Source organism: Microcaecilia unicolor, chromosome 5 (genome assembly GCF_901765095.1).
Source record: "Microcaecilia unicolor chromosome 5, aMicUni1.1, whole genome shotgun sequence".
Classification (NCBI taxonomy): Eukaryota; Metazoa; Chordata; class Amphibia; order Gymnophiona; family Siphonopidae; genus Microcaecilia; species Microcaecilia unicolor.
The window spans coordinates 6510448-6538302 of NC_044035.1; the positions used below are offsets into that span (position 1 = coordinate 6510448).

At 45.3% G+C, this 27855-nt stretch overlaps 1 protein-coding gene and 1 non-coding gene across 4 annotated transcripts in view; both read left to right on the forward strand.

Moving 5' to 3' along the window:
* EIF3A (eukaryotic translation initiation factor 3 subunit A) overlaps positions 1-27855 on the forward strand; it is a 155231-nt gene that overhangs the window by 71851 nt on the left and 55525 nt on the right. For all 3 annotated transcript variants that reach the window (XM_030202628.1, XM_030202629.1, XM_030202627.1), the window contains exons 14-16: positions 2496-2609; positions 15124-15246; positions 18815-18968. In XM_030202628.1, the coding sequence (XP_030058488.1) occupies positions 2496-2609; positions 15124-15246; positions 18815-18968 (391 nt within the window). The remainder of the gene's footprint in view (positions 1-2495; positions 2610-15123; positions 15247-18814; positions 18969-27855) is intronic.
* Positions 15428-15551, forward strand: LOC115471470. The gene has a single exon (XR_003942355.1). It is a non-coding gene; the product is annotated as a small nucleolar RNA SNORA54 (small nucleolar RNA).

Here is a 27855-nt window from a genome sequence, read left to right on the forward strand (position 1 = left end):
TGGTCTCTGCAGCAGGTCACGGTGGTCTCTGGTGTTTCAGGATTACGATTTTCAGCTCCGATGGTGTATGTCAATCACCTAGGTGCACTCAGTGCGCCGCTGGCTTTGGAGGCACACTTGTTGGCCCATTGGACAGAGATGCACATGCCTCTCCGTTTGGTCTCCCACATTGCGGGTGAGGACCTTACGAGACCGGGAGACCAAATGGCAGATGACGTTTAATATGAGCAAGTGCAAAGTGATAATGTGGGAAAGAGGAACTCAAACTATAGCTTCGCGATGCAAGGTTCTACATTAGGAGTCACCGCCCAGGAAAAGGATCTAGGAGTCATTATTGATGATACTTTGAAACCGTCTGCTCAGTGTGCAGTGGCGGTTAAGAAAGCAAATAGAACGTTAGGAATTATTAGGAAAGGAATTGAAAACAAAAATGAGAATGTTATGCCTTTGTATCGCTTCATGGTGCGATCAGATCTCTAATGTTGTGTGCAGTTCTAGTCACTGCATCTCATACATACGTATAAGTGCATAAGTATTGCCATACTGGGACAGACCAAAGGTCCATCAAGCCCAGCATCCTGTTTCCAACAGTGGCCAATCCAGGTCACAGATACCTGGCAAGATCCCAAAAAAGTACAAAACATTTTATACTGCTTATCCCAGAAATAGTGGAATTTCTGCAAGTCCATTTAATAACGGTTTATGGACTTTTCCTGTAGGAAGCAGTCCAAACCTTTTTTAAACTCCGCTAAACTAACTGCCTTTACCACATTCTGTGGCAACGAATTCCAGAGTTTAATTACATGTTGAGTGAAGAAAAAGATATAGCAGAATTAGAAAAGGTACAGAGAAAGGTGACAAAAATGATAAAAGGGATGAGATGACTTCCCTTTGAGGAAAGGCTAAAGCGGCTAGAGCTCTTCAGCATGTAGAAGAGACAGCTGAGGGGAGATATGATAGAGGTCTATAAAATAGTGGAGTGGAACGGGTAGACATGAATTGCTTGTTTACTGTCTCAAAAAATTCAAGGACTAGGGGGCATGCAATGAAGCTACTAAGTAGTAAATTTAAAACAAATCAGAGGAAATATTTCTTCACTCAACGTGTAATTAAACTCAGGAATTAATTGCCAGAGAATGTGGTAAAAGCCAGTTAACTTAGCAGGGTTTAAAAAGGTTTGAATAATTTCCTAAAAAATAATAAGCCATTTTTTGCTGCTTATCCTAGAAATAAGCAATGGAGTTTTTCCTAAGTCCAACGCTATTGCTTATTAAAATCAGTTTTACTGTTTTAGGATCTTGCCAGTTACTTGTGACCTGAATTGGCCCCTGTTGGAAACAGGATACTTGGCTTGATAGACCTTTGGCTTGTCCCAGTATGCATGCTGGATTAAGGAGGCCATATTTTTTGGCTTATGTGTTGGCAGGCAGGTGTCCGTCTTTGTTGCGGGTGCACTCTACACAGGTTGTTTCTGCATACTGGGTGGTGGTGCAGGCTTTTTCTCTGGAGGAGTTCTTCTATTTGGAGGTGTGGTCTTCATTACATACATTTTTTCGAGCATTATCATCTGAATATCGCAGGCAGGACAGATGCTTCCTTCGGGGTGTTGGTACTTTTCGCCGTGGGCACAGTTTCCCATCCTTCTTGGAAGACTGCATTGGTACATCCCACTCTTTGGGGACTCATCTGTTGCTAAATGTGTAATGGAAGAGAAAATTGTCTTGCCTGGTAATTGTCTTTTCATTAATTGCAACAGATGAGCCCAGTTTTCCAGCCCTGGTTTTATTTTCTCATTTGTAGGCTTGTTCTTCAGGTTTCTGTTTGGGGGGTGAATTACCTGTTTTCCATGTTGTGGGGCTATCTTGCTGCCTTGTTAGTGCAATAGTGGCTGGCTGAGGCAAAGATTGTGTCCTATATATGGGCAGAGTTCTTCCTTGATCCTCTATCTCTACCTGCTGGTAGATGGACATAACCCACTGTTCACGGACTCATCTGTAAATTGCCAGGTAAAACGTAACTTTCCCATGTAGATTATGATCTCAGTAGCTTAGGTTTCCAAATAACGCTTGCCATACTACTTTGCTATTTGAGGCCTCTTGTTTTACGGTGTGAAATACAACTAGAATAAACATTATGATTTCAAGGTGTATACAGCTAAAATTAGATGTATTTTAGATCTCAGCCCACTATATTCAGGAACTTCTTATCCTGCTTGTACTGATCTGTGATTTTGTCACTGATGGGCGCGTTTTCTTCATACTTTGGGCAGTGCTGCAGAGATTTGTCTAGCTCTCTGTTGTGATGTAATTTTTTTTCTTTTATCTTGCTTTTACATGCTTCTAGTCCTCCATAGACAGGTGGCAGTCTTCCGGCCTATTGTTTTCTGCTTCTAAGTTTTATTCTGTCCCATGAAAAGCAAGTTGCATGAATTTGAAATATTCTACTAAATGTTTCTTTGTCCTTAGTGAGTTCCTAAGTCTGTCTGTTCTATTTAGATCGACTACTTTGAAAGAGCGAAGCGTCTGGAAGAAATCCCTCTTATAAAGAAGGCATACGAGGAGCAGCGAGTTAATGACATGGAGCTGTGGGAGCAGCAGGAGGAAGAAAGGGTAGGAATTAACACATAGTGGCTCAGATATTGCATGTTTGCTGGTTGGCAAAAGTGAAAGAAATTAGCATTGAAACTGCTCAGAATCTTTCTGCTAATGTTGTGCAGTAACATACCGGATAAATGGTGTTCCTCATCTGGTATTACATTGACCACTCTATAAACTGGGTCCTTAAATACATACAAATTTTATTGAGCTCCTCTTTTATTGTCTTCAACCTTCTATCATTTGCTGTAAGGGTCAACCTGCTTCTCTCTGACTGTGCTCCTATCCTTTCTCCTTCACTTCCTGCCCTACATCCAATTTTGGCACTGATTTTTCCCAATCAGCTTTATTCCATTTTCAGTACCCTTCTCCATTCTAGTTTTCCATCTCTTCCCTCCCCCCACCATATGCAGAATCTCTCCCCTCCTCTCTAACTTTTTCCATTCCCTTCCCCTGTGCGGCATATACTCCCTCTTTCCTTCCATTTCCCTCAATCCATGCACATTTTCTTCTGCTCCATGCATGTACAATCTTCTCCCCCTTTTCTTCCCTTCCGCTCCACCTGTCAGGACATGTTAAGCCAGATCCTTCAAATCTGCTCTATACCTACTACAATGGGGTCTGCAGAAGATCTGGCTTTTACTTACATGCTGCTCTGGATCCTCTCCTGCTCAAATAATAAAATGGACCACTTGAACAATTATACTGCCATGAAACTTTATCTGTTCGCAATTTTTGATTATTTTGAAGGACTTCATTTAACTTTTATTCTGGGGGTCCTTACGAGGGCATTAGAGAGTTTTAAATGAGTGACTGCCATTGAACACAATATCTGTCCCTTTGGGCTGCCAACAATTCTGCCCTCCCCGGGCCTACCTTTGAAAAGCACTGGTGGTCTAGTGGCCTCTTTGGGGCAGGAGTGAACCTGAATGGTTCCTGCCCTCGCTAGCTGCATAAATAATCAAGCCATTTTGCTTTTGCCCATGCTGGTTCCAATCCTCATTCCTGCCCATGGCAGTTGCATTCTCAAAATGGCTGCTTCAGCTTCCTGTGACATAGCAGCCATTTTGACTGCATAGCTGGCAGAGGCAGGAGTGACTTGACCAGTTGTACCGCTCTAGTTTTACAGCCCTGCCTCACCAATCACTAACACAGACTACTCAACAATTACTTTGGATTCGTATTAGGTAAATGAGACTTTTATTAGAGGTTCACTTCAAATGGAGAGTGTATAAGTCATTATTGTCTAAGATACACAATGATTAAGATATATACACAATGATTAAGCTATATAACTGAAGAGAAGCAATAATACCTATCTATAGTTGAAAAGAAACGATCATCACATCACTGGTCATGAGTCACTACATCCAAACAAAGCCAGGAGTCTCTTGACCAGGAAAAGCAATAATAATCATAATATATATACATCAGCATCCAGGCTCTTGTCATCAGCTGGAGAAACCCCGTTTACAGCGATAGCCAGGAGTCTCTTGACCAGGAATGGTCTTTCTGTGCGATACGTCTACCCACAGATGAGCTTTTGATTTCACTCTAAGAGGCCCCCCTTTTTATTAGGCTTAGAACTCATTTTCAGAGTTAAGGAAAATTACAGAATGCTTGAGAATATGGGGATGTAGTCACATGTTTCTCTGTCCAGGTGGCCAGCCTGATCTCGAAACATGCTCCACCTCCCCCTGCACATTACCAAATTAGTTAGAGCCATGTCTTATCTTCCACATTCCAAATCATTGTCACACAAACAGAATTAGTTTTTTTTTAATGTTTTTATTAACTGTTCTGTACCTTTTACATAACATCATAGAAACAACACAATAGTCTAGTCATCAGCCCAATATACAACTTCAAGTTTACAAACAGAATTACTTTTAATCAAAAATACAGACCCAGAGTGCACTGTTGGTCATTTAGACAGAGTTGAAAAGCAATCTTTGAATAGTTTTATGTCATCTGCAAATTTAATCACCTCACTTATTCTGATTTCCATATCATTTATATAAATGTTAAATAGCACCAGTTCCATCACCCTTCTCCATTGAGAAAAATTGACCATTTAACCCTACCCTCTATTTTTGATCCAATTGCCAATTCCTCATCCACAGAAGAACATTGCCTCCTATCCCATGACTTTTTAATTTTCTCAGCAGTCTCTCGAGTAACTTTGTAAAAAGGTTTCTGAAAAAGAAGGCCAAAATAGGAAGAGAAACTTGCCTCGGAGGCAAAAACTCAAAGTAATAACTTTTTCAGGACTATCAGAAGCAGGAAGCCTGTGAGGGAATCCGTGGGGACCGTTAGACCATCAAGGATAAAAGGGGTGCTCGGGGAGGATTGGTCCATAGCAGAGAGGCTGAATGATTTCTTTGCCTCGGTCTTTACTGAAGAAGATATAAGATATCTGTCTGTACTAGAAATAGATTTCAAAGGTGACGATGTGGAGGAACTGAAAAAAATCTCAGTGAACCTGGAATTTGTATTGAGCCAAATCAACAAATCATCTGGACCAAATGGTATACATTCTCGGGTACTGAAAGAACTCATAAGAATGGCCATACTGGGTCAGACCAATGGTCCATCTAGCCCAGTATCCTCCTTCCAACAGTGGCCAGTCCAGGTGACAAGTACCTGGCAGAAATCCAAATAGTAAGTAACGTTCCAATTTCAAATATGAAATTGCAGATCTGCTGTTAGTGATCTGTAAACTGTTGTTAAAATCATCCATAGTACCTGAAGATTGGAGGGTGGCCAGTGACTCCTGTTTTTTAAAAAGGGATCTGATGGGGGGGGGTCACGTGATGGTCTGAGGAAGAGAGTCGCGTCTTTCTTCTCTCCGGGGTTTCCCTCCTTTAACCCCAGTAAAAACGAGTGAAATCTGAATGAAATCATCCTGAAACGGAAGGAAAACTATTGACTATCGATGGATCCCTTTATTACTAAAGAAACTCGGGCATCCGCGCTGAAATCGGGGGAAAAAAGCGCCGAGAAATTGCGTGGAACAGGAGAAGCCAAGATGGCGCCTGACCCGACGGCGGATTCCCCTCCGAGATTTCACCCGTCACAGGTACAACAAATTACAGATGCAGTGAAAGCGGCATTACAGCCTGAACTTACCAAATTATCAGAACAAATGGCGGGTGTAGAGCTGCTGCTCGGAGAAACGACTAGAAGAACGGGGGAACTCGAAGTGCGTGTGTCTGAGCTGGAGGACTTGAATAGAGAAAGTGAATCCACAGTGCAAGATCTACAGACCATGTTGCGCACACAAGCTAAACACCTAGATGACTTAGAAAATAGATCTCGGAGATCTAACCTCCGATTGATCGGAATTCCAGAGTCGGTGTCAGATCGAGCCCTTCCGACCCAGCTTGAGAACTGGTTGAAATCAGAGTTCGCGCTTTCAGATAGCGCAGGCCCACTTTGCCTAGAAAGAGCGCATCGTCTGGGAAGAAAGGTGGCAGGAGGTAACAGACCACGTGTGGTCATAATCAAAGTACATAACTTCATACATAAGGAAGAAATCTTGAGAGGAGCCCGTTCTAAATGGGATACACTGTCATTTGACGGAGCAGCAATAAAAATTTTTCAAGACTATTCTGCGGCCCTGCAAGAGCGCCGGAAGGCTTTTGGGCCAGTATGCCGCCAGCTGGCATCGAAAAATCAACGATTTATGTTATTGTACCCGGCTCAGCTCAAAGTGCTGGAAGTAGGCCGCTGGAAAATGTACCATTCGCCGGAAGAGGCTCAGGGCCTGCTAAGGGAGAACCCTCCTTCCCCTGCGGGACAGAATGGCTGATGAGAATTAAGGAAGACGGGCCGAAGTGGAACCCGAGGTTAAACAATAGTTGCGCACTGACAATTGGTAAATGGACCATTTAATTAGCGCGTGTTAAGTTGCACTGTACACTGATCCAGTTTGTTTGGGGATTGATATATATTGGGCACAACTTGTATTGAATGGAAGAATGGATGATAAAGAAGCGAATGCTGGGGGGGGGAGGGGGTCCCCTACCATCCATAGACCAGCTCTCTTTTAGTAGATGTTGCGAAAGAGGAGGGCATGGGCAGATGGAGGGAGGGGGGGAGCTATGGGAGGGTGGGGGGAGGGCAAGGAAGGGAGAAAGAAGGGGAAGGGGGGGGTAGACGTATATAATTGTGAAAATAGACAGGGAATGGTCATAGGGCTACAGATTAAGGAAGAGGGGAGCTTAGGTGGAGCTGGGCACCTAGGTTACCCACATGTCACTAAGTATTTTACTCGAAGAACACATTATGTAGCAGACATATGGGTGCCCGGACACGGTTCATAACTTGGAATGTAGGGGGCATTACATCCCCAATTAAGAGGACAAAGATTTTACAGGCTCTAAAAAGACATAGGGCAGATGTAGCCTGCATTCAGGAAACAAGGTTGTCTCAGGAGGAACTGAAGAAATTGAAACGAACTTGGGTAGGAGAGATATATGGGGCAGAGGCCAAAGGCAGGAGAAGCGGGGTGGCAATTCTAATACGAAGGGGGGTGGTGGCTAAGACACACTTAGTGGGCAGCGATCCGGAGGGGAGATATGTGGTGGTACGCCTTTGGCTACAACACGTTGAATACTTGGTAGTAGCGATATATGCCCCCAATCAGCAGGGGAGACCCTTTTATGACCATTTGATCCAGGTATGTCAGCCCCATAGCTCATTACCTCTGCTTGTACTGGGCGATTTCAATTTAGTTGCAGATCCCACTCTAGATAGCTCCTCCTCTGGGGGGGGGGGGGGTCCGGAGGGGGCCAGAATCACGAATTTTAACTCAATTTATACAGGCCCTTCAGGTGGTGGACTCTTGGCGGGTTTTACACCCGGGGGAGAGAGACTATACGCACCTTTCGAGGGCACATGGGACTCTCTCTCGATTAGATTACATATTGGTAGACCGAAGGATATTTTCCCATGTGAGTGCAGTAGAGATCGGCCCGGAAGAAATATCGGATCACTCAGTGGTCTGGCTAGATTTGGAAGGCCGAGATCTAGGAACAAGGGGAAGAGGGTGGAGATTTCCTACATACCTAGCCAATGACCCGGCCTTTAAAATGTATTTGTCAAAAAGCTGGGAAGAATATGTTAGATTCAACGGGAGGCATAAGGACAACCCTACTTTATTTTGGCAAGCAGCGAAAGCTGTCATGCGGGGTGCTGTGATTGCCTTTACGGTGAAACGTGAACGGAAGATAACAAAGGCGATTTTTAATTTGGAACGTAACCTGGGGAAGGCTAAGCGTAGGTTCGCTGCGGCCCCAACAAATTACAATCGGGAACAGATGAAAATAACCCAAATAGCCTTAAACTCCCTACTACATGAAAGAGCCTCCAAAGTATTAGTAGCAACAAAATTCCGTTTCCAAAGATTCGGCAATAAAACTGGAACAATGTTAGCAAGGGTGGTTAAGTCTTGGGATGGGCCTAGAGTGGTAGTGGCGGTTAAAGACGGGGCAGGTCATATTCAACATGGAAAAGAAGGAGTGCAACAGGTGTTCTATAAGTTCTTCAGGGATTTGTATACGAAACTCCCCTCCCCATCTTGGGTAACTATTACTAATTATCTGAAAAAAGCTGATATGCCAGTGTTATCGGCATTGGAAGCGGAGAAACTCTGCAGCCCCATCACGGGAGAGGAACTGCAGGGCATTATTCAGTCTCTCCCTTCAAACTCAGCTCCAGGCCCAGATGGGTTCCCTAGTGAATTTTATAAGATCTTAGGCCCGCACTTGGTGGGCCCCCTGCATTCATATTTTGAAGAGGTGGTGGCCGAGGGGCAATTTCCAGCCTACGCTAATGAGGCCTTAATCACATTGTTGCTTAAGCCAGGAAAACCCGAGAACCAAGCCGGCTCCTATAGACCGATTTCATTAATTAACGTGGATGTAAAAATACTTGCAAAACTGCTAGCTAATAGACTACAGGAGAGCCTACCCAAGCTTATTGGTCAAGAACAAGTGGGGTTTATTCGGAATAGGCACGCAGGAACCAATGTACGGCGATTACTGTTAGCCTTGGCCCAGACACAGCAGGCGGGATTTGAAACAATGCTGGTTAGCCTGGACGCTGAAAAAGCGTTTGATAAGGTAGGATGGGATTATATGTTTGAAGTACTACAGTTCGTAGGTGTGAAAGGCTGGGCATTAGGGGCCATCAGATCTCTTTATTCTAATCCCAAAGCAGCTGTGCTGATTAATGGAGAAAAAACTAAACAAATTGATATAGAAAGAGGAACCAGACAAGGATGTCCCCTGTCCCCTCTCCTGTTCATTATTGCTATAGAACCACTGATAAGAAACATTCAGCGAAGGGAAGGGGTGGCAGGGGTGACGGTGGGAGGAGAACGGGTTAAGACACTTGCTTTTGCAGATGATTTGTTAATTGTTTCTACAGATCCAAGGGTAGCTTTACCAACTCTTTTAAAAGAGATAGACAGCTTTGGAGACATATCAGGGTTTCAAATTAATCGGGAAAAATCCCAAGTGATGAGATTGCAAGACCATGGAGATGGCTCTCCCCCTAATGATTTCTCACTGCAGAAGGCTGGGTCAGAGATGAAGTATTTGGGAGTATTAATCCCTCGGACATTAAGCTGTCTATATGAGGTGAACATTCGGAAATTAATGCGGGATACTGCTAGAAAACTAGAGCAGTGGCGGGGTCTACCTATTTCCCTTTTGGGACGAATCGCGCTCTATAATATGATGGTTATACCATGCTGGTCATACATGTTCCAAACATTACCCCTACACTTCACTAATGAGGATGAAAGGAGATTGAATGGATTGCTAAGGAAATTTCTATGGCGGGGGAAGAAACCTAGATTTCCTCTAGACAAACTATATGTCCCCAAAGAATATGGAGGGCTAGGTTTACAAAGTGTACGGCACTTGGCGATTGCAAGTGCCATGAGACATGTAACAGACTGGTTTCGCAACTCTGGGGATTTCTCAGCCACAACTATGGAACTGAACTTATTCGCACCAATCCATTTTAGTAGCTGCCTTCATGGGAGTGGGGGAGCCTCTCCACTCTTGACGATAGCCAACATCCTGCCCCAGGCGCAGAAAGCATGGAACTGGATATGCAGACTACACCACTTCTCACCAAAAATCACTCCATTTCTACCATTATGTGGGAATCCTGAATTTCCCCCAGGAATGCTATATAGCATCTTTAAACAATGGAAAGAGCGTGACGTCATATACTTGCAACAGCTCCTAACTAAAGAAGGGAAACTACAATCGTTTCAGGAATTGCAAAAAAGAGGCCTACTCCACCCCAAAGACTATTTTCACTACTGGCAGTTAAAACATTATACAAGGAGCCTGTCATGGGAATTGCTGGCGGAGGATGTTCAGGAGGAATTATCAGAGGCGTTTACTTTGGGATCTCAAGTAAGAGTCCCATTAAGATTCCACCTAAGACACATTAAAGACACAATTTCTGAACCGGATTTCGGCAAATATGCAGAGGCTTGGAGCAAGGACCTATCGATAGAGGTGTCACCGGGCTTACTTAAGGAACATGTGTTATCGCTGCACAGAGTGTCCATCTTGGCGGACCATTGGGAATTACAATACCGCTTTGCCTTCCGGATGCACATGCCACCTAGACGAGCATTCTACGCGGGGGCCTCTCCAGATGGGAGGTGCCCCAAGTGCCAGGCTGAAGGGGCGACATTGGGCCACATGTTCTGGGCTTGCCCAGAAATTCATAACTTTTGGGAGGCCCTGCTGGCAGGAGTTTCAGCTCTATGGAAAGCGCGATGGTCCGGCTCGCCGCTCTTGTTATTTGGAAAACCCTGCTTAATTAACCCAAAGCCGAAAGGTTTTACCAGCTTTGCAGAACGAGTTATTTTGCTTGCCAAGAAGTCCATTCTTGCAGAGTGGTTATCCCCGAAAGGTCCATCTCTTCAGAGCTGGCGAATGCGGATGGTACAATGTATACGAACTGAACGTATGATGATGATAGAAGGGGACATAAAGGAGTTTAAAAGTTTTTGTATAAGATGGGGCCCGTTTTTGGATTCCTTGGCTCCCAAAGCGAAAAGCTCCCTCTTAAATATGTGACTGATAGACTAACCTTGACTGTGACCTATTGACCCATAACTAATGTCTGATGGGAAAGGGAGGGTGGAGGGGTGGGAATAAAAGGTTATAGGGAGGTCCTTGGGGGGGAAACACCAGAGGGCCATCAGAACACAGGCTCTTTGGGCTACTCCCTCTTGGTAGCTGCATTGTTATAGAATTGGAGGGTTTGGGGAGAATAAAAAGGGGAGAAAACTTTATTGGATGACAATGCTTTTAGGAACTAATGTGGTATAAATTATATGCTTATTGTGCTTCATATGCAATGTCTCCTAGTGAGTTATATATGTTTTTTCAGTATCTTGGATGTTCATCAATAAAAATTATTGAAATATAAAAAGGGATCTGATAAGTCCTGACGTCAGTGCCAGGCAAAATAGTGGAAACTATTATAAAGAATAAAATCACTGAACACATAGAGAAACTTGGTTTAATGGGACAGAGTCCACATGGATTCAGGCAAGGGACGTCTTGCCTCACCAATTTTTTTCATTTCTTTGAAGGTGTCGATAAACTGGCGGGAGCGGTCGCGCACGGGCGGGAAGGCGGCCGCGCATGCGCGGTGGGCGTGGCTTGCGTGCCGACCGTCCCGCGAAGCTTCTTCCGGTTGGTGGGGGCTGCCGCGGACGTCAACCCAGTCGTGAGAACAATCAGCCTGCTGTCCTCGGAGAACAACTGCTACAGGTATGTATCATACCCTTTCTGAAAGCATTTGACAAAGTCTCTCTTGAGACTTTTGAGAAAGTTAAAGAATCGTGGGATAGAAGGCAATGTTCTGTTGTGGTTTAGGAATTGGTTGATGGATAGAGAACAGAGGGTAGGGTTAAATGGCCAGCTCTCTCAATGGGACTGGTGCTATTTAATATATTTATTAATGATTTGGAAATGGGAGCGACAAGTGAGGTGATTAAATTTGCAGACAACACAAAACTATTCAGAGTTGTTAGAACATATGCAATAGTGAAAAATTCAGGAAGACCGTAGGAAGCTGGAAGACTGGGCGTCCAAATGGCAGATGAAATTTAATGTGGCAAAGTGATTCACATTGGGAAGATTAATCCAAATCATAGTTACCTAATGCTAGGGTCCACCTTGGAAGTTAACACCCAGGAATAAAGATCTAGGTGCCATTAGAGACAATATGTTGAAATCTTCTGCCCAGTGTGTAGCGGCAGCCAAAAAAGCAAACAGGATGCTAGGCATTATTAGGAAAGGGATAGAAAATCAGACAAAGAATATTATAATGCCTCTGTATCGCTCCATGGTGTTACCTCACCTTGAGCATTGCATTCGGTTCTGGTTGCTGTATATTAAAAATAGATATAGCAGAATCAGAAAAGGTTCAAAGGAGGACAACCAAAATGATTACGGGGATGGAACTCCTCTCCTATGAGGAAAGGCTTTAGAGGTTAGGGCTCAGCTTCAAAGAGATGACTGAGGGGGGATATGATAGAGGTCTACAAAATGTTTTAGTGGTGTAGCATGGGTAAACATAAATCTATTTTTTTACTCTTTTCAAAAAGTACAAAGACTAGGGGACACTCAAGGAAGTTACATGGTACTACTTTTAAAATAAATAGGAAAAAATATTTTTTCACTCAGTGAATAGTTAAGCTGTTGATCTCATTGCCAGAGGATGTGGTATCAAAAGTTAATGTCTGGGTTTAAAAAAAGGTTTGGACAAGTTACTGGAGGAAAAGTCCATAGTCTGCTATTGAGATAGAAATGAGGAAAGGCAGTGCCTGTCCTTGGGATCAGTAGCGTTATGCTTCCTACTATTTGGGATTCTGTCAGGTACTTGTAACCTGAATTGGCTACTGCTGGAAGCAGGATACTGGGCTAGATGGACCATTGTTCTGACCAAGTATGGCTATTCTTATGTTCTTATGTAAAATCTAAATACGCTACCTCATCTGCTCACCTTTATCCACGTGTTTATTCATGGTTTCAAAGAAATTAAGCAAATTGGTGAGGCAAGACTTCCCTTGACTGACTCTGTCCCATTAAACCATATTTTTCTATGTGTGTTCCGTAATTTTATTCTTTATTAGTCTCCATTATTTTGCTTGGCATTGAAGTCAGGCTCACTGGTCTGTAATTTTCTGGTTCACCCTTGGAACCCTTTTTAAAAATTAGCATTACGTTGGCCTCCTCCAGTCATCAGGTACCTAAGAGCCTAAATTTGGCTTCCAGAAGCTCCCTCCCACAGTTATCCAATGTCATTGGTACCCACATGTACCAAGACAGCTGGCTCCTCCCCAGCACTATCTATAATTCTGTCTGGGTGACACGTGAGGTCCGCCATCTTCACACCAGGCAGGCCAGTGACCAGGCAATCATCACCTCCACCAGCCACCCAGCTGTCTACATGACTAATGATTGAATCATCAACTACAATAGCTGTCCTAACCCTTCCCTTCTGGGCGGAAGCCTCTGGAGACACATCCTTAGTATAAGAGGATATTGCATCCCCTGGTGGGCAGGTCATGGCTACAAGATTACTTCCTACTTCACCTTAATGATGCTCTCCTTTTGTGAGACCTCCCTCCTCCAAGGTAGCACAGGGTTTGCCAGACTGGAGGTGGGACTTCTCTACAGTATCCCTGCAGGTCTCATCTATGTACCTCTGTCTCCCTCAGCTCTTCTAAGTCTGCTATTCTAGTCTGAAGAGAACAAACTGATTTTGAGAGCTAGGAGCGCTTTGCATCGAGCACACACACATATTTGATTTGACTTACATCGTCTTGCCATTTGGGAGATTATCATACATGTGACACTCGGTGCAAAAGACTGGACAGCACACCTCTTGCTGCTGGACTGTCTGCATCTTAGTAGTAGTGAGTTCTTTAATTAAAACTTGTTAAGGTACTAGGGATATTAGATTAATATGAAGAGCCTTACAATTATATGGTATATTGTGCGTTTTATTTAGTGTTTGGTTCTCTGCACGAAATGAAATGTAATTAAAACTCTGTAGTGAAAACTCCCCTCTTGTTATCCTAATTAGAATAACTGACTATCCTACTATATAAATGAAGAGTGACGCGCTACATGTCACAGGTCTCTCTCGACGACGCCCCCTCCAGCGCGAGCCTCCAGACCACATCGCTCACAAGAACAGCCAGCGCTTTAATTTAGTTTAAAATGTATCTGGGGCGGTGCAGGGATGCAATGCCTGAGGCCTCCAGTGGTGTTGGGATGAGGTGGGCGGCGGTTCCCATCGTGGAAATTGAAGACGGGAGTTGGGAGGAGATTGGGATCGCTGGTGGTTTTGAGGCGTTGTTACAGAGATGGAGGGGGGAAGCCTGAAAGCTTGGGGAGTGTTCTGGGGCTCTGATTGGCCCTGCGTCGGCGTCAGACGCAAGGCCGGGAAATCTTTTCTTTTAAAGGAACCGGCTCCTTTTAAGGAGTAGAGCCGGTTCCGAAGAGAGAAAAGGTCTGGCGTGGGACCGGAGGATGTGAGAGAAGTGCTCCGGCTCTGTGCACATGGTAGTGCTGCTCCCAAGGTTCTCTGTGTCAGTCACAGCTCTGCGAGGGGGAGAACAGAGGCGCACACACACACACTCTCACTCTCTCTCTCTTTACATTTCAGAAACAAAACAACTTGCCCATTGTAACGGACTTTACGGCTTGTAAGACTATAAATGAAGAGATGTGCTAGGGGTGAGCTGGAATGAATGCAGAACTAGGCCCTGCTGTGTCTTGTAGAGGCTGTATGCTGTGACAGTTGAACTATCTGCCAGAGGTAGAAACTTAAGTTTAAAACTATAAGGGAAAAGGTTTTACTCTATGGAAACTATAAAGTTTGCTCTTTTAATTCAAGCTCTTTATCAACAAACCTACAATTTCTCTTTTATCTCTTTCTTTAAATCACCAAAGCACAGAGCAAAATAATGTTCACTTACCCAGAGAAATGTCCTTTTCTCTCAGAACTCCTCAGAAAGAAGATTACCTGAGACCTTTCCTCTCTATATAGTTTTGATTCAGACAAACCCTTTGAAAGTTAATACAGTAATTAGATTGCCCTAGTGACCTTTGCAGCTATGCTACCTTCCTAATTCAGCTCATATGCACTGCATCCTCTCCTTTTTGTTTTAAGACAATTTGAGTGCTACTTTGCTACTATCCTTTTTAATTCTGTAGGTTGTTAGTTTAAGTTTCTACCTCTGGCAAAAAGTTCAATCCTAACCACTTTAGTGGGTAAACTGGATAGACCAGACTGATCTTTATCTACTGTCATTTACTGTGTTTCTAAGGTGGTACCCAGTCATTGATAAATTTAATCTGTATGGATTCATGCTTTCCTTCCTCTTTATTTCAGACCTGCATGAAACATGGAACTTTTTGGGTTGAGGTGTGACATGTATGCATTCCCAGTTAACACAATATGTGATTTTCAGATCACCACCATGAAGCTGGAACGAGAGAAGGCCTTGGAACATAAGAATAGAATGTCCCGCATGCTGGAAGACAAAGACTTGTTTGTGGAGAGACTAAAAGCCTCCCGGCAGTCCGTTTATGAGGTAAATAGACTTGTTTTTCTTTCTGCAACAAAACTTTGCCCTGGTATTGGTTCGTATTTAGTGGTCTTGTGTGGTGATCTCCTCTTACTCTATTCCTGCCCTGTCCTTTAATCTCACACGTTCCATAATTACAGCTCTTACTTCATACCTTCAGCTGACTTGTCTTTTATCTCCTTGCTTTTTGCACTGTTCGTAACCTGTTGACAGTCTCTTCTGGCAGTGGGTTCCATTCCAGTGCTACATTAATCCCTAATATAAAGCCAAGACTGACTCATGTTTGTCTGTTTTTAGATTTGGGAACATCACATACTTTTTCCTCTGTGGACATCTCTTTATATGTCCCCAGATTTACAAACTACATTAGAATGTAAGATGTTTCATGCTGGGTCAGACAAAAGATTGATCAGACCTGGTGCCCTGTCTTTGACAGCGGCTAAAGCATGTCACAAGTCCTGGCAGAATCCCAAGATGCATTCCTTATTGCTCCTACCCAAAGATAAATGGTTTCTTTTCCAAGCTTAAATAGCTAGCTAATAATGGTTTGCGAATTTTTTCTAAAACAAGCAGTAAAGAGGTGAGGCACAGTGATTATGAATCTTTTATCATTTTTATCAAATATTTAAGAGTGGGGAACTGAACACTTTCCTGTTCCAAACCAATATGGTAACTGAGCCCAGTTACTATGGGCTCGGTTAGCAGTACTGGTTTGGAACAGATAAGTGGATTTTTATTTTTGTTTGATGTTTCAAGAATTTGCTGTGAATATTTAAGAGTTGAAGGATATTTAATAGAGACCTGCACTGGAACGGGGCTCGCGGGAATCCCGCGGAACCCGCAGGATTCCCGCAGGGACGGAAGCAGTTCTGCGGGGATCCCGTGGGGGCGGAAGCAGTTCCTGTGAGGTTCTCGTGGAAGTGTATGCTGCACTTGTGCCAGCCTCTCACCTACCGAGTACCAAGTTCTTTGAGTGCTGTCTCCTCTTCCTCCTCCTCCTTGCTTTAACAGCACAGATGTTGAAAGTCTCCATTAAGGAGGTGGTAGAGATTCAAATGGTGGTGAAATTCAAAAAGGCATGGGATGAACACAGAGGATCTCTAATTAGAAAATGGAAGTTATAAAAAAAACCTAAACTTAAATGGCTGCATGTGTGTTGATGTGTTGCATGACACTTAGATGTTGACTCTGGCTGTGATGAACTAGGGCTGTTATGGGAGACCTGTATGGTCTGTGTCTCATATGTGGCAATCTGGTTTAGGATGGGCTGGAAAGGGTTTAGACAGCAACTTTAGTGGCTGGAACATGAGGACAGTGCTGGACAGACTTTTATGGTCTGTGTCCCGCAAATGAGAAGATGAATAGGTTGGAGTGGGCTTTGAGGGCAACTCCAGCAGTTGGAACATAAGGATAGGGCCAGGCAGACTTCTATGGTCTATGTCCCAGAAACACCACAGAAAGACCATAATGAAGTATATAATATCACATTCATTGTTGATTTATGTTTCAACATTTTATTGATGACTAATCAGTACACACAACACCGTCATATCAGGTGACAACATTCCAGAACATTGCAAATTGTCATCAGTTTTTTATATTGTAACAACAGTCTCCCCCCCCTCACCCTCTCAATCCCTGTATACATTCCTTTCCCCTCTCTCCTCCCAACACTCCCCCTCCACCCTCCTACCCTTGTTCCCCCATCTCCTCTTCCCACTTGGACTTGGACTCTGATAGTCCAAATGAGCCTCCCCCCCCTTTCCCCGATTCTCCCTACTGTCAAACAGAGAGTAACATATGGTTTCATTGTAAATCTAAAGGAAAGTCATAAATATCATATTAGTGTGTCAAGTTAAGAAGCATATTGCGGCCCCTTGGACTCATTTTCTGAATATAAGGATTCCATATCTGTGTAAAACGTTGTAATCGTTTCCTTGACCCCTTCGCTTCCCTAGTTTCCCATGTTGCCAAGAGATGCACCTGGTTCCTCCAGTGCCAATAAGGCGGTGTGTTTGAGCATATCCAATATTGCAAAATACACTTACGGTCCACCAGGCACATCCTGCGGCATAACAATTGAGCCCCCTTGGTTTGCGTATTGAAAGCCTGTTGTGTATCTAAGACATAATGTGCCCAAGTCCCAGACACTAGGGTCCCTAAGAGTTGACTCGTGTACCTCCAAATACGATCCCAGAACTCACGCACCCCTGGGCAATCCCAAAAGGCATGAAAAAGAGTATGAGGAGACTGCCCAAACTTAACACACCTGGTCTCCTGTGGATTTCCCATATGGGACAGTTGTTGTCTGGCCATGTATGCCCGCATAACCACTCTATAGCCACACTCTCGTAATCTTTCATCAAAAGCCAAAGCTGGGACATCCCTTAGCGTGGCTCCCACATCCCAATTTGCTATAGGCCCTACCGACTCCTGTTCCCATTTATTCTTGATTTCTGAGAAATTTTTTTCATTGTTGATTTTATCATGAATTGATAATGATTGTGACTATTGGGCAGACTGGATGGACCAATCTGGTTTTTATCTGCTGTTATTTACTGTGTTACTATTAATCCTCTCTGTTCTCGGGCTGATGGCGCAGACCTCAGCTCTGACATAGGCATGAGCATTAGATGTCACCTGACCTACTGGCGTGTGCTTGTGGTGATCTTTCAGCATACAGTGCCAGTGAATCAGAGAAGTCTTACATGTGCGCACCAGAGTGTTCCAACTTCCGTTCGTTCCTTGCCTGCAGTGCTGAGGCTCAGAGACAGAGAGCCAACAGGAATTTTTTAAAATTTACCATTAAATTCTTATGGGACTGGGTGAGGGCAGGTTAAATTCTTGCGGGGATGGGTAAGGTTCCCTGCGGGGACGGGCAGGGATGGGTTAGATTCCCCACAGGGACGGATGGGGATGGGTTGGATTTCAGTGGGGACGGGTTGGATTTCTGTCCCCGTGCAACTCTTTAATATTTAATAACTGTAATTATTATTGTTTCACTTTGGTGGAATGTTTTTTCAGATTTTTTTTCCATATGTTAGTGGTGTTTGGGGTTTGTTTGTTTGTTTGTTTGTTTGTTTGTTTGTTTGTTTTTTACCACATTAGAGACTACGTTTTCTGAGTGGGATCACAAATGATTTAAACTATCCTATGTTGTGACCTGAAATAGCTTTATGCTCTAAGAGGTCTCGTGTCCTGTTCAGTTTATACTGTGTCCTGGTATAATGTTCCCCACTCTTTTAAATATTTATATATATTAAATATATATAGGTGGTGATTATTACTTTGTGACTCACCTCTTTACTGCTTGGTCTGGATTTATAGGTGATCCTTTTACTTTTGATAATTTCCCTTCTTTTCTTATTATGAATTTTTCTTTCAGCAACTTGTCTAAACCCTTTTTAAACCCAACTGAGCTAACTGCCTTACCCACAACGTCTGATTACAAATTACACAGTTTGTTGAGTGAAAAAAAAAATTACTTTCTCTTACATGTTTTAAATTTACTACTTGCCTGTTACTTGTTAATCCTAGAAAGCTTTTTGTTTTTAATCCTTTACCTACATTACAGGAGAAACTCCAGCAGTTTGAGGAAAGGCTGGCAGAAGCAAGAAAAATGCGTCTGGAGGAGCGGAAGAGACAGCGCAGAGATGACAGACGTATCGCTTATTATCGAGCAAAGGAGGAAGAAGAGCAGAGGCTGCTAGAGGAAACGCTCAAGAAAGGTAAAGCAGAAATACCCTCTATGAGAATGAAATCCTTTCAGCAGGAGTGGAGTAAACACTCTTGATTGTATGTCTTCTCCTTGCTCCCCAGAATGAAATCTTCACCACAGCTCTTGCAGATTTGTGGCTTATGGGGCTTTGTGGGAGTTGGATTTGGCTTCTGGGCTCGGTGGAGTGCTAAGAGACCATGTGTAGAGTGGTCTGAGGACTTGGAGAGTTTTTCTCCTCCGGATTCGGAGGGCGACTTTAGTCTCTTAGAGAATGAGGGGTCGTTGGCTGGACAGGATAAGGAGCTTGTGCAGCCTGGGGAGGACCCTTCGGTGGTTTGCATTTTTCAGAGGGATGAATTGTCGGACCTTTATTGAGCAGGTTTCTGTGACTCAAGTTTGATACGGCGGCAGCCCCGTTAGCAGACGAGAAGCAGGACCCGCTGGTTAAGGGGATCAGACGGGTTTCTTGTACTTTTCCTATGAACGTGGATCTGCGAGAAATGATTACGCAGGAGTGACATTCGCCGGAAGCTCAGTGTAAAGTAGCTCGGGCCATTGTTAAGCTCTACCCCCTTCTGCAGGAGGATAGAGATTCTGTAAAACCGCCGACCGTGGATGCCGTGGTGACGGCGGTGACTAAGGCTACAGCAATTCCTGTGGATGGGGGGGGGGGGGGGCTGCGTTGCGGAACCCTCAGGACAGGAAGTTGGAGACTTCTGAAGCGCAGTTTTGACTTGTCTGCTTTGGCATTGCAAGCGTCGGTTTGTGGAGGTCTGGTGGTTCGGGCTTGTTTCCGCTGCGCTGAGCGGCTTCTAGATAGCCCGCAGGCTGATAGGGCCTCCTTAATTCAAGATTTGTCAAAGTTGGAGATGGGGTCGTCCTCCTTGGCAGATGCGCTGTACGATGTGTTGCGGGCTTTGGCTAAGAACATGACCCTAGCGGTGGCAGCTCGACGGGCCCTATGGTTGCGGGGCTGGGTGACAGATGCTGCTTCCAGGGCTAAACTGTGTTCGCTTCCGTTTAAAGGTTCTTTGCTTTTGGAGAAGAATTGGATAAGTTGGTGAGGGGTCTTGGTGATGCTAAGGTTCCTTGGCTTCCGGAGCTTCGCCCTAAGGCTTCTAGGGGGTCTGCGGTGCGCGGACGGTTTCGGGAAGCTCGGCGGTATCGGCCTGGTAGGTCCTCTGGTGGGACTAGGGGTCATTTTTTCCAGAGAACTCAGTCCTTTCGAGGTGGCCGCCGTGGGGGGCGGGATCCCTCGGCGGGAGCGAACGGTTTGTCCCGTGTGTCTCAGTGATGGTTTGGGGACCCAGCCTCTGGTTTGCGTGGGGGCTCGCTTATGCTTGTTTTACCAGAGGTGGGTCCACATCACGTCAGACCAGTGGGTGCTGCAGATAGTGAGAGATGGGTACGTGCTAGAGTTCGACAGTCCTCTGTCCGATTTCTTCCTCATGTCTCCTAGTCATTCAAGGTGCAAGGTGAGAGCAGTGCGAAATACTCTGTTGTGTCTGATCGGTTTAGGTGCTGTAGTGCTCGTTCCTCCAGGAGAACGAGGAACGGGTTGTTACTCCATTTACTTCGTGGTTCCCAAAAAGGAGGATTCTTTTCAGCCCATTTTGGACCTCAAGAAGGTCAATGCGGCTCTAAAGGTTCCTTCCTTTCGGATGGAGACGTTACGCTCAGTCATTGTAGCGGTTCAGGAAGGGTAGTTTCTGACTTTTTTAGATCTGACGGAGGCTTACTTGCACATCCCCATCCTGGAGGCGCACCAGCGTTTTCTTCGCTTTGTGGTGTTAGGGAGACACTTTCAGTTTTGTGCTTTTTCCGTTCAGCCTGGCAACGGCTCCTCGCACCTTTTCCAAGGTGACGGTGGTTGTGGTGGCAGCGCTATGTTTGCAGAGCATTTTGGTTCATCCTTACCTAGACGACTGGTTGATTCGAGCCAAAACAAGGTCGGAGAGCGAGGAGGCCACCGCCCGGGTGGTGACCTTTTTGCAATCGCTGGGTTGGGTTGTCAATCTGGCCAAGAGTCACCTAGTTCCGTCGCAGTCCCTAGAGTATCTGGGAGTCCGTTTCGACACGAAGAGAGGCCGGGTGTTTTTGACAGCTCCTTGCATTTCCAAGCTGCAGGCTCAGATCCGTCAGCTCCGGGCACAGAGGCCGCCTTTGGCGCGGGAGTATCTTCAGGTGCTGGGCCTGATGGCGGCAACAATAGAGATAGTTCCTTGGGCCAGGGCCCATATGAGACAGTTGCAGGAAGCTTTGTTGACTTGTTGGCCCCCTCAGTTCCAGTGTTTGGAGGAGAGGCTCTCTTTGCTGGTGGTTGCTCGTCGCAGCCTCCCTGGTGGCTTCACTTTCCAAATCTAGCGAAGGGCATGCCACTAGACACTCCAAATTGGGTGGTGCTGACCACGGATGCAAGTCTGACAGGCTGGGGGGCGCATAGTCTGTGGCAGGTAGCCCAAGGACAGTGGACGTTGGAGGAGGCGTGTTGGTCCATCAATCGCCTGGAGACGCATGCAGTTGGGTTGGCTCTTCGGTTCTTTCAGAGCCTTCTAGAAGGCAAGGCAGTCAGAGTTCTTTCCGACAATGCCACGGCCGTCGCTTATGTAAATCGACGGGGCAATAAAGAGTCCAGGGTTAGCTGTAGAGGCGGCAGAGTTGCAGTTGTGGGCAGAAGCTCATCTTCAGAGTCTCTCGGCGGGACACGTGGCAGGGGTAGACAACGTGAGCGCGGATTTTCTGAGCAGGCACACGTTGGATCCCGGAGAGTGGGCTCTCCATCCCTCCGTGTTCGAGCGGATAGTGTTGCAGTGGGGTCGGCCGGTGTTGGATCTCATGGCGTCGGCCGACAGTGCGCAAGTCTCCCGGTTTTTCAGTCGTCGAAGGGAGGCTCGAGCCGAGGGCATTGACGCGTTGGTCCTTCCGTGGCCGACTCAGCAGTTGCTCTACATTTTCCCGCCGTGGCTGCGTGGTGCAGTGGATCGCTCGTCATCCGGGAATGGATTAGTGATTCTGATAGCACCCAATTGGCCTCGTCGTCTGTGGTACGGAGATCTGATGCGTTTGCTGGTGCAGGATCCGATTCCCCTGGGTCCCCGGGTGCGCCTGGTTCAGGGGCCGATCGAGATGGCCGTCCCCTCTCCATTCTTGCTTACGGCCTGGCTCTTGAAAGGAAGAAAGGTTTTTCGTCCAGGGTGATTGATACGATGTTGCGGTCTCGTAAGAAGTCTACCTCCTTGGCATATGTGCGGGTGTGACACATTTTCGAGAATTGGTGTCAAGAGCGGGACTATGTCCCTTTGCGTGCTTTGGTGGTGGAAGTTTGGGATTTTCTGCAGGACGGGTTAGGACGGTGCAGGTTTCAGCTTTGTCTTGTTTCAGAGGAAAGATTCGGGGAGTATCCTTGGCGGCTTCTCCGGACATGGGGCGGTTCTTGAAGGCAGTGAAGTTGCTTCGGCCGCCTCATTGTCCGATGGTTCTGCCTTGGGATTTAAATTTGGTCTTGGAGGCTCTGGTGGGACCTCCGTTTGAACCCTTGGCTTCCATCACATGTAAAGATCTTACTTTGAAGACGGTTTTTCTGGTGGCCATTTCTTCGGTGCGCTGAATTTCAGAGCTTCAGGCCTTGTCTTGCAGGGAGCCTTTTTTGTCTTTTACTAAGGAGAAAGTGACTTTGCGGACGGGTCCTTCTTTTGTTCCTAAGGTGGTGTCTTCTTTTCATGTTAACCAGGTGATTTCGTTACCAGTGTTGGGCGATCGTGCCGGGGATTTCTTGCAATGTCGCTTGGCTAAGTTGGATGTGCGGCGCATTTTGCGGTCGTATTTGAGCAGAACACAGGATTTTCGGACATCGGATAGGTTGTTCGTGTTGTTTGGAAGTCCCAAGAAAGGTGAAGCAGCTTCCAAGGCAACTCTGGCTAGATGGTTAAAGGAGACTATTGCTTCGGCTTATTTGTTGAAGCGCCGGGCAGTGCCCTCGTTACTTAAGGCACATTCTACTCGAGGGGTAGCTGCTTCTTGGGCGGAAAGTAGTTTTATTCCTCCACAGGATATTTGTAAGGCAGCGGCGTGGTCATCCATCCATTCCTTTGTGAAGCATTATAGGCTGGATGTTCAGGCAAAAGAGGATGCTCGGTTTGGAGCGGCTGTGTTGTCTTCTGCTTTTCGAGGGTCCCACCCTTAACTTTCTACTGCTTTGGTACTTCTCAAGCCGAGCGGACTTCTATGGTCTATGTCCCACAAACACCAAAGAAAGACCATGATCAAGTATATAATCTCATGTTCATTGTTGATTTAATCTTGAATTTATAATGAATGTGACTATTGGGCATTCAGGTCTTTATCTGCCATCACTTACTATGTTACTGCATTTGTTCTGGGTGTGGAGAGGGATTGGAGTTAAAGAAAAATTTCACTATTCATTCCATACCAGTTCAGATTAGTAGGTTATATACCCCTTCCAGCATATGGAGCCAGAGAAAACCAGCTCAGAGCTGACATGCCCCCCACCCCACCCTGTGAAGGGGGCTGATGCTGCCTTCAGCTCATAAGTATTTCTCTGGTTCCAGCAGATGCTGCACCAGGCCAATGTCTGCACCAGCTAAGTAGGCCAAGTTTCCTTCCAAGTATACGGAGAGCCCTCTTGTCGCCTAAGAAAAATGTGGTTCCTGTGACCTTGTACATCAGGTGCTCGAAGACATCACTCCGTGTGTCCTGATCTCCCATTGCACCATCCTCCCTGAGGATGACTCTTTTTGCAGGTCCCAGGCTCCAAGACAGTGGGACCAGTATGTTGTACCTTGGGTTCAGACCAATATGTCTTTCCAGGTTCAGACCCCTTTCCTTTTAGGGTGACTTCCATTACCCTTTCATTACGAGACTACTTTCTCTTTGTTTAAGGAGACTGGATGGAGTCTGAGCAGGTGACGTTTACAGCCATCTCTGGCAGAATGGTTATATTTTGCACTTTAGAGATGAACCTTACAGGCTGGAAGGGGTCAGCTATGGTCTATGGCAGTTGAAGTGGTGACAGTGGTCCTGGTGTACTACCGACAGGTCCATATTTAAGGGCCAGATTCAGTAATCTAGCACTCCCAGCAATCTTGCTTGACAGAATGCAGTCCAGGTGGTTGCATGCAGACAAGTTGGAGGCTGACTGAATTTCAGTTATGGCAATGAAACCGATCTGAAATGCGGGTTCAGGTTTTGGATGAAAATGCACGGGCATTTTCAACGGAAACCTGAAACTGTAGCTCTGCTCTGCCACCGCAAGCCAGCCCCCCCCCCCCCCCCCCCCCACCTCCCCGACAAAAAACATGTCGTCGTCGTCCCCCCCCCCCCCCCCCCCCCCCCACCACCACCACCAAATCCGTCCTACCCAGGCCTATCTTATAAAGGTCCTGGAGGTCTAGTGGTGTCTTCAGGGCAACAGCATCCCAAGTTGTTCCTGCCCCATCGGCTGCATTGTAAAGATTGTGGCCACAACTTCCTGCAGTAGCTTCGCGGCTGCCATTTTGCAATTGGAAATGGATATTACAAAAGGGCGGCTGTGACCTCCCATGGCAGTCTTGACCACCATTGATGTAGCGCAGCCAGTGGGGGAAGGAGGAACTCTGGGATGCTCCTGACCCGAAGACATCGCTGAACCACCAGGACATTTACAAGGTAGGCCTGGGGAGGATGGAGTGATTGGGGAGGAGGGGAATGTAATTTGGAAAATTGTAGACCAGTGAGTCTAACGTTGGTGGTGGATAAAATGGTACAGACTATATTATAAAGGACAAAATTACAGAGCATATACATAAGCATCAATTTAGTGAATGGAAATCTTGAATCACCAATCTATATTTCTTTGAAGGGGCCACACTCTCAGGGGTCCCACAGTTCCTAGAAAGCACCCACAGACCCAAAATACAAACCACCAGGATTCTTAGTCCATCCAGGACAACAGAGCTAATAAACTAATGATTTTATTTTCAGAAAAATAGAACAGTGAACGATATAAAACAGGTAGAAAAACAACAAGCAATAATAGGTAACTGAATAAGGATCTATATTAAGGCTATCTCAACACTTTCTTACTAACTGGGTAGTTTCAGGAAAATGCTCACAGGTCTTGAACAGGGCCTCAGGGCAGAGATGTTTACCCTCTGTACCCCATAGCTGAGACTGGAGAAAATCCAGTTTTTCCTGGCTGGATTTTGAACTCCAGGGCCAATCAGAGCCCAGAGCATTAACCTTTGAAAGAATTTGGCCAGTAGCAGGGCAGTATACTTTTTCTTCAGCGCTTAAGCTAAAAAGAAAGTCTTCTTTGCGACAGCCTTAAAACACAGAACACCACCTGCTGGCTAATCAAGAGAAATACTTCATGAAAATATTATTACAATTCACAGGGCTTGAAAACCCCGTTTCACCACACCTATTTATATTTTTTGAAATATGGTGACCAGAATTGAACGTAAAAATCAGACAAAAGATTGCCAATTAATACTGTCAAGTACTAAGCATGATGTACTTAGGAACAACAAACATAGTTTGAAATGTCTATATGCGAATGCCAGGAGCCTAAGAAATAAGATGGGGGAGTTGGAATATATTGCACTAAATGAAAAATTAGATATAATAGGCATCTCTGAGACCTGGTGGAAGGAGGATAACCAGTGGGACACTGTCATACCGGGGTACAAATTATATCGTAGTGATAGGGTGAATCGGATTGGTGGAGGGGTAGCATTGTATATTAACGAGAGCCTTGAATCAAATAGATTGAAAATTCTGCAGGAAACAAAACACTCCTTGGAATCACTGTGGATTGAAATTCCATGTGCAAAGGGGAAAAGGATAGTGATAGGAGTGTACTACCGTCCGCCTGGCCAGGACGAACAGACGGATGCGGAAATGTTAAAGGAAATCAGGGACGCAAACAAACTGGGCAACACAATAATAATGGGGGATTTCAATTACCCGCATATAGACTGGGTTAATGTAACATCTGTACACGCAAGGGACATAAGATTTCTTGATGAAATCAAGGACAGCTTCATGGAACAGCTAGTTCAGGAGCCGACAAGAGAAGGAAAAATACTAGACTTAGTCCTTAGTGGTGCTCATGATCTAGTGCAGGGGGTAACGATACGAGGGCCGCTTGATAACAGTGATCATAATATGATCGGTTTTGATATTGGCATTGAAGGAAGTGAAACTAGGAAATCAAGTACGCTAGCGTTTAACTATAGAAAAGGTGATTACGACAAAATGAGAAAAATGGTGAAAAAAAGACTGAAAGGAGCAGCTCGCAGAGTAAAAAACTTGCATCAGGCGTGGATGCTGTTTAAAAACACCATCCTGGAGGTTCAGGACAAATATATTCCACGTATTAGAAAAAAGGGAAAAAAGACTAAACGTCAGCCGGCGTGGCTAAACAGTAAGATAAAGGAAATCATTAGAGCCAAAAAACAATCCTTCAGAAAGTGGAGAAGAGAACCAACTGAAAGTAACAGGATAGATCATAAGGAATGCCAAGCCAAATGCAAAGCGGAGATAAGGAGGGCAAAAAAGGACTTTGAGAAGAAATTAGCGTTGGAAGCAAAAATACATAGTAAAAATTTTTTAGATACATTAAAAGCAGGAAACCGGCCAAAGAGTCGGTTGGGCCGCTGGACGAAAATGGTGTTAAAGGGGCGATCAAGGAGGACAAAGCCGTAGCGGAGAAATTAAATGAATTCTTTGCTTCGGTCTTCACCGAGGAGGATTTGGGGGGGACACCGGTGCCGGAAAGAATATTTGAAGCGGGGGAGTCGGAGAAACTAAACAAATTCTCTGTAACCTTGGAGGATGTAATGGGTCAGTTCAGCAAGCTGAAGAGTAGTAAATCACCGGGACCTGATGGTATTCATCCCAGAGTATTAATAGAACTAAAAAATGAACTTGCGGAGCTACTGTTAGAAATATGCAATCTGTCCCTAAAATCGAGTGTAGTACCGGAAGACTGGAGGGTAGCCAATGTTACTCCGATTTTTAAGAAGGGTTCCAGAGGAGATCCGGGAAATTATAGACCGGTGAGTCTGACGTCGGTGCCGGGCAAGATGGTGGAGGCTATTATTAAGAATAAAATTGCAGAGCATATACAAAAACATGGACTGATGAGACAAAGTCAGCACGGATTTAGTGAAGGGAAGTCTTGCCTCACCAATCTAATGCATTTTTTTGAGGGGGTAAGCAAACATGTGGACAATGGGGAGCCGGTTGATATTGTATATCTGGATTTTCAGAAGGCGTTTGACAAAGTGCCGCACGAAAGACTCCTGAAGAAATTGCAGAGTCATGGAATCGGAGGTAGGGTATTATTATGGATTAAGAACTGGTTGAAAGATAGGAAGCAGAGAGTAGGATTGCGTGGCCAGTATTCTCAGTGTAGGAGGGTAGTTAGTGGGGTCCCGCAGGGGTCTGTGCTGGGTCCGTTGCTTTTTAATGTATTTATAAATGACCTAGAGATGGGAATAACTAGTGAGGTAATTAAATTCGCCGATGACACAAAATTATTCAGGGTCGTCAAGTCGCAGGAGGAATGTGAACGATTACAGGAGGACCTTGCGAGACTGGGAGAATGGGCATGCAAGTGGCAGATGAAGTTCAATGTTGACAAGTGCAAAGTGATGCATGTGGGTAAGAGGAACCCGAATTATAGCTACGTCTTGCAAGGTTCCGCGTTAGGAGTTACGGATCAAGAAAGGGATCTGGGTGTCGTCGTCGATGATACGCTGAAACCTTCTGCTCAGTGTGCTGCTGCGGCTAGGAAAGCGAATAGAATGTTGGGTGTTATTAAGAAGGGTATGGAGTCCAGGTGTGCGGATGTTATAATGCCGTTGTATCGCTCCATGGTGCGACCGCACCTGGAG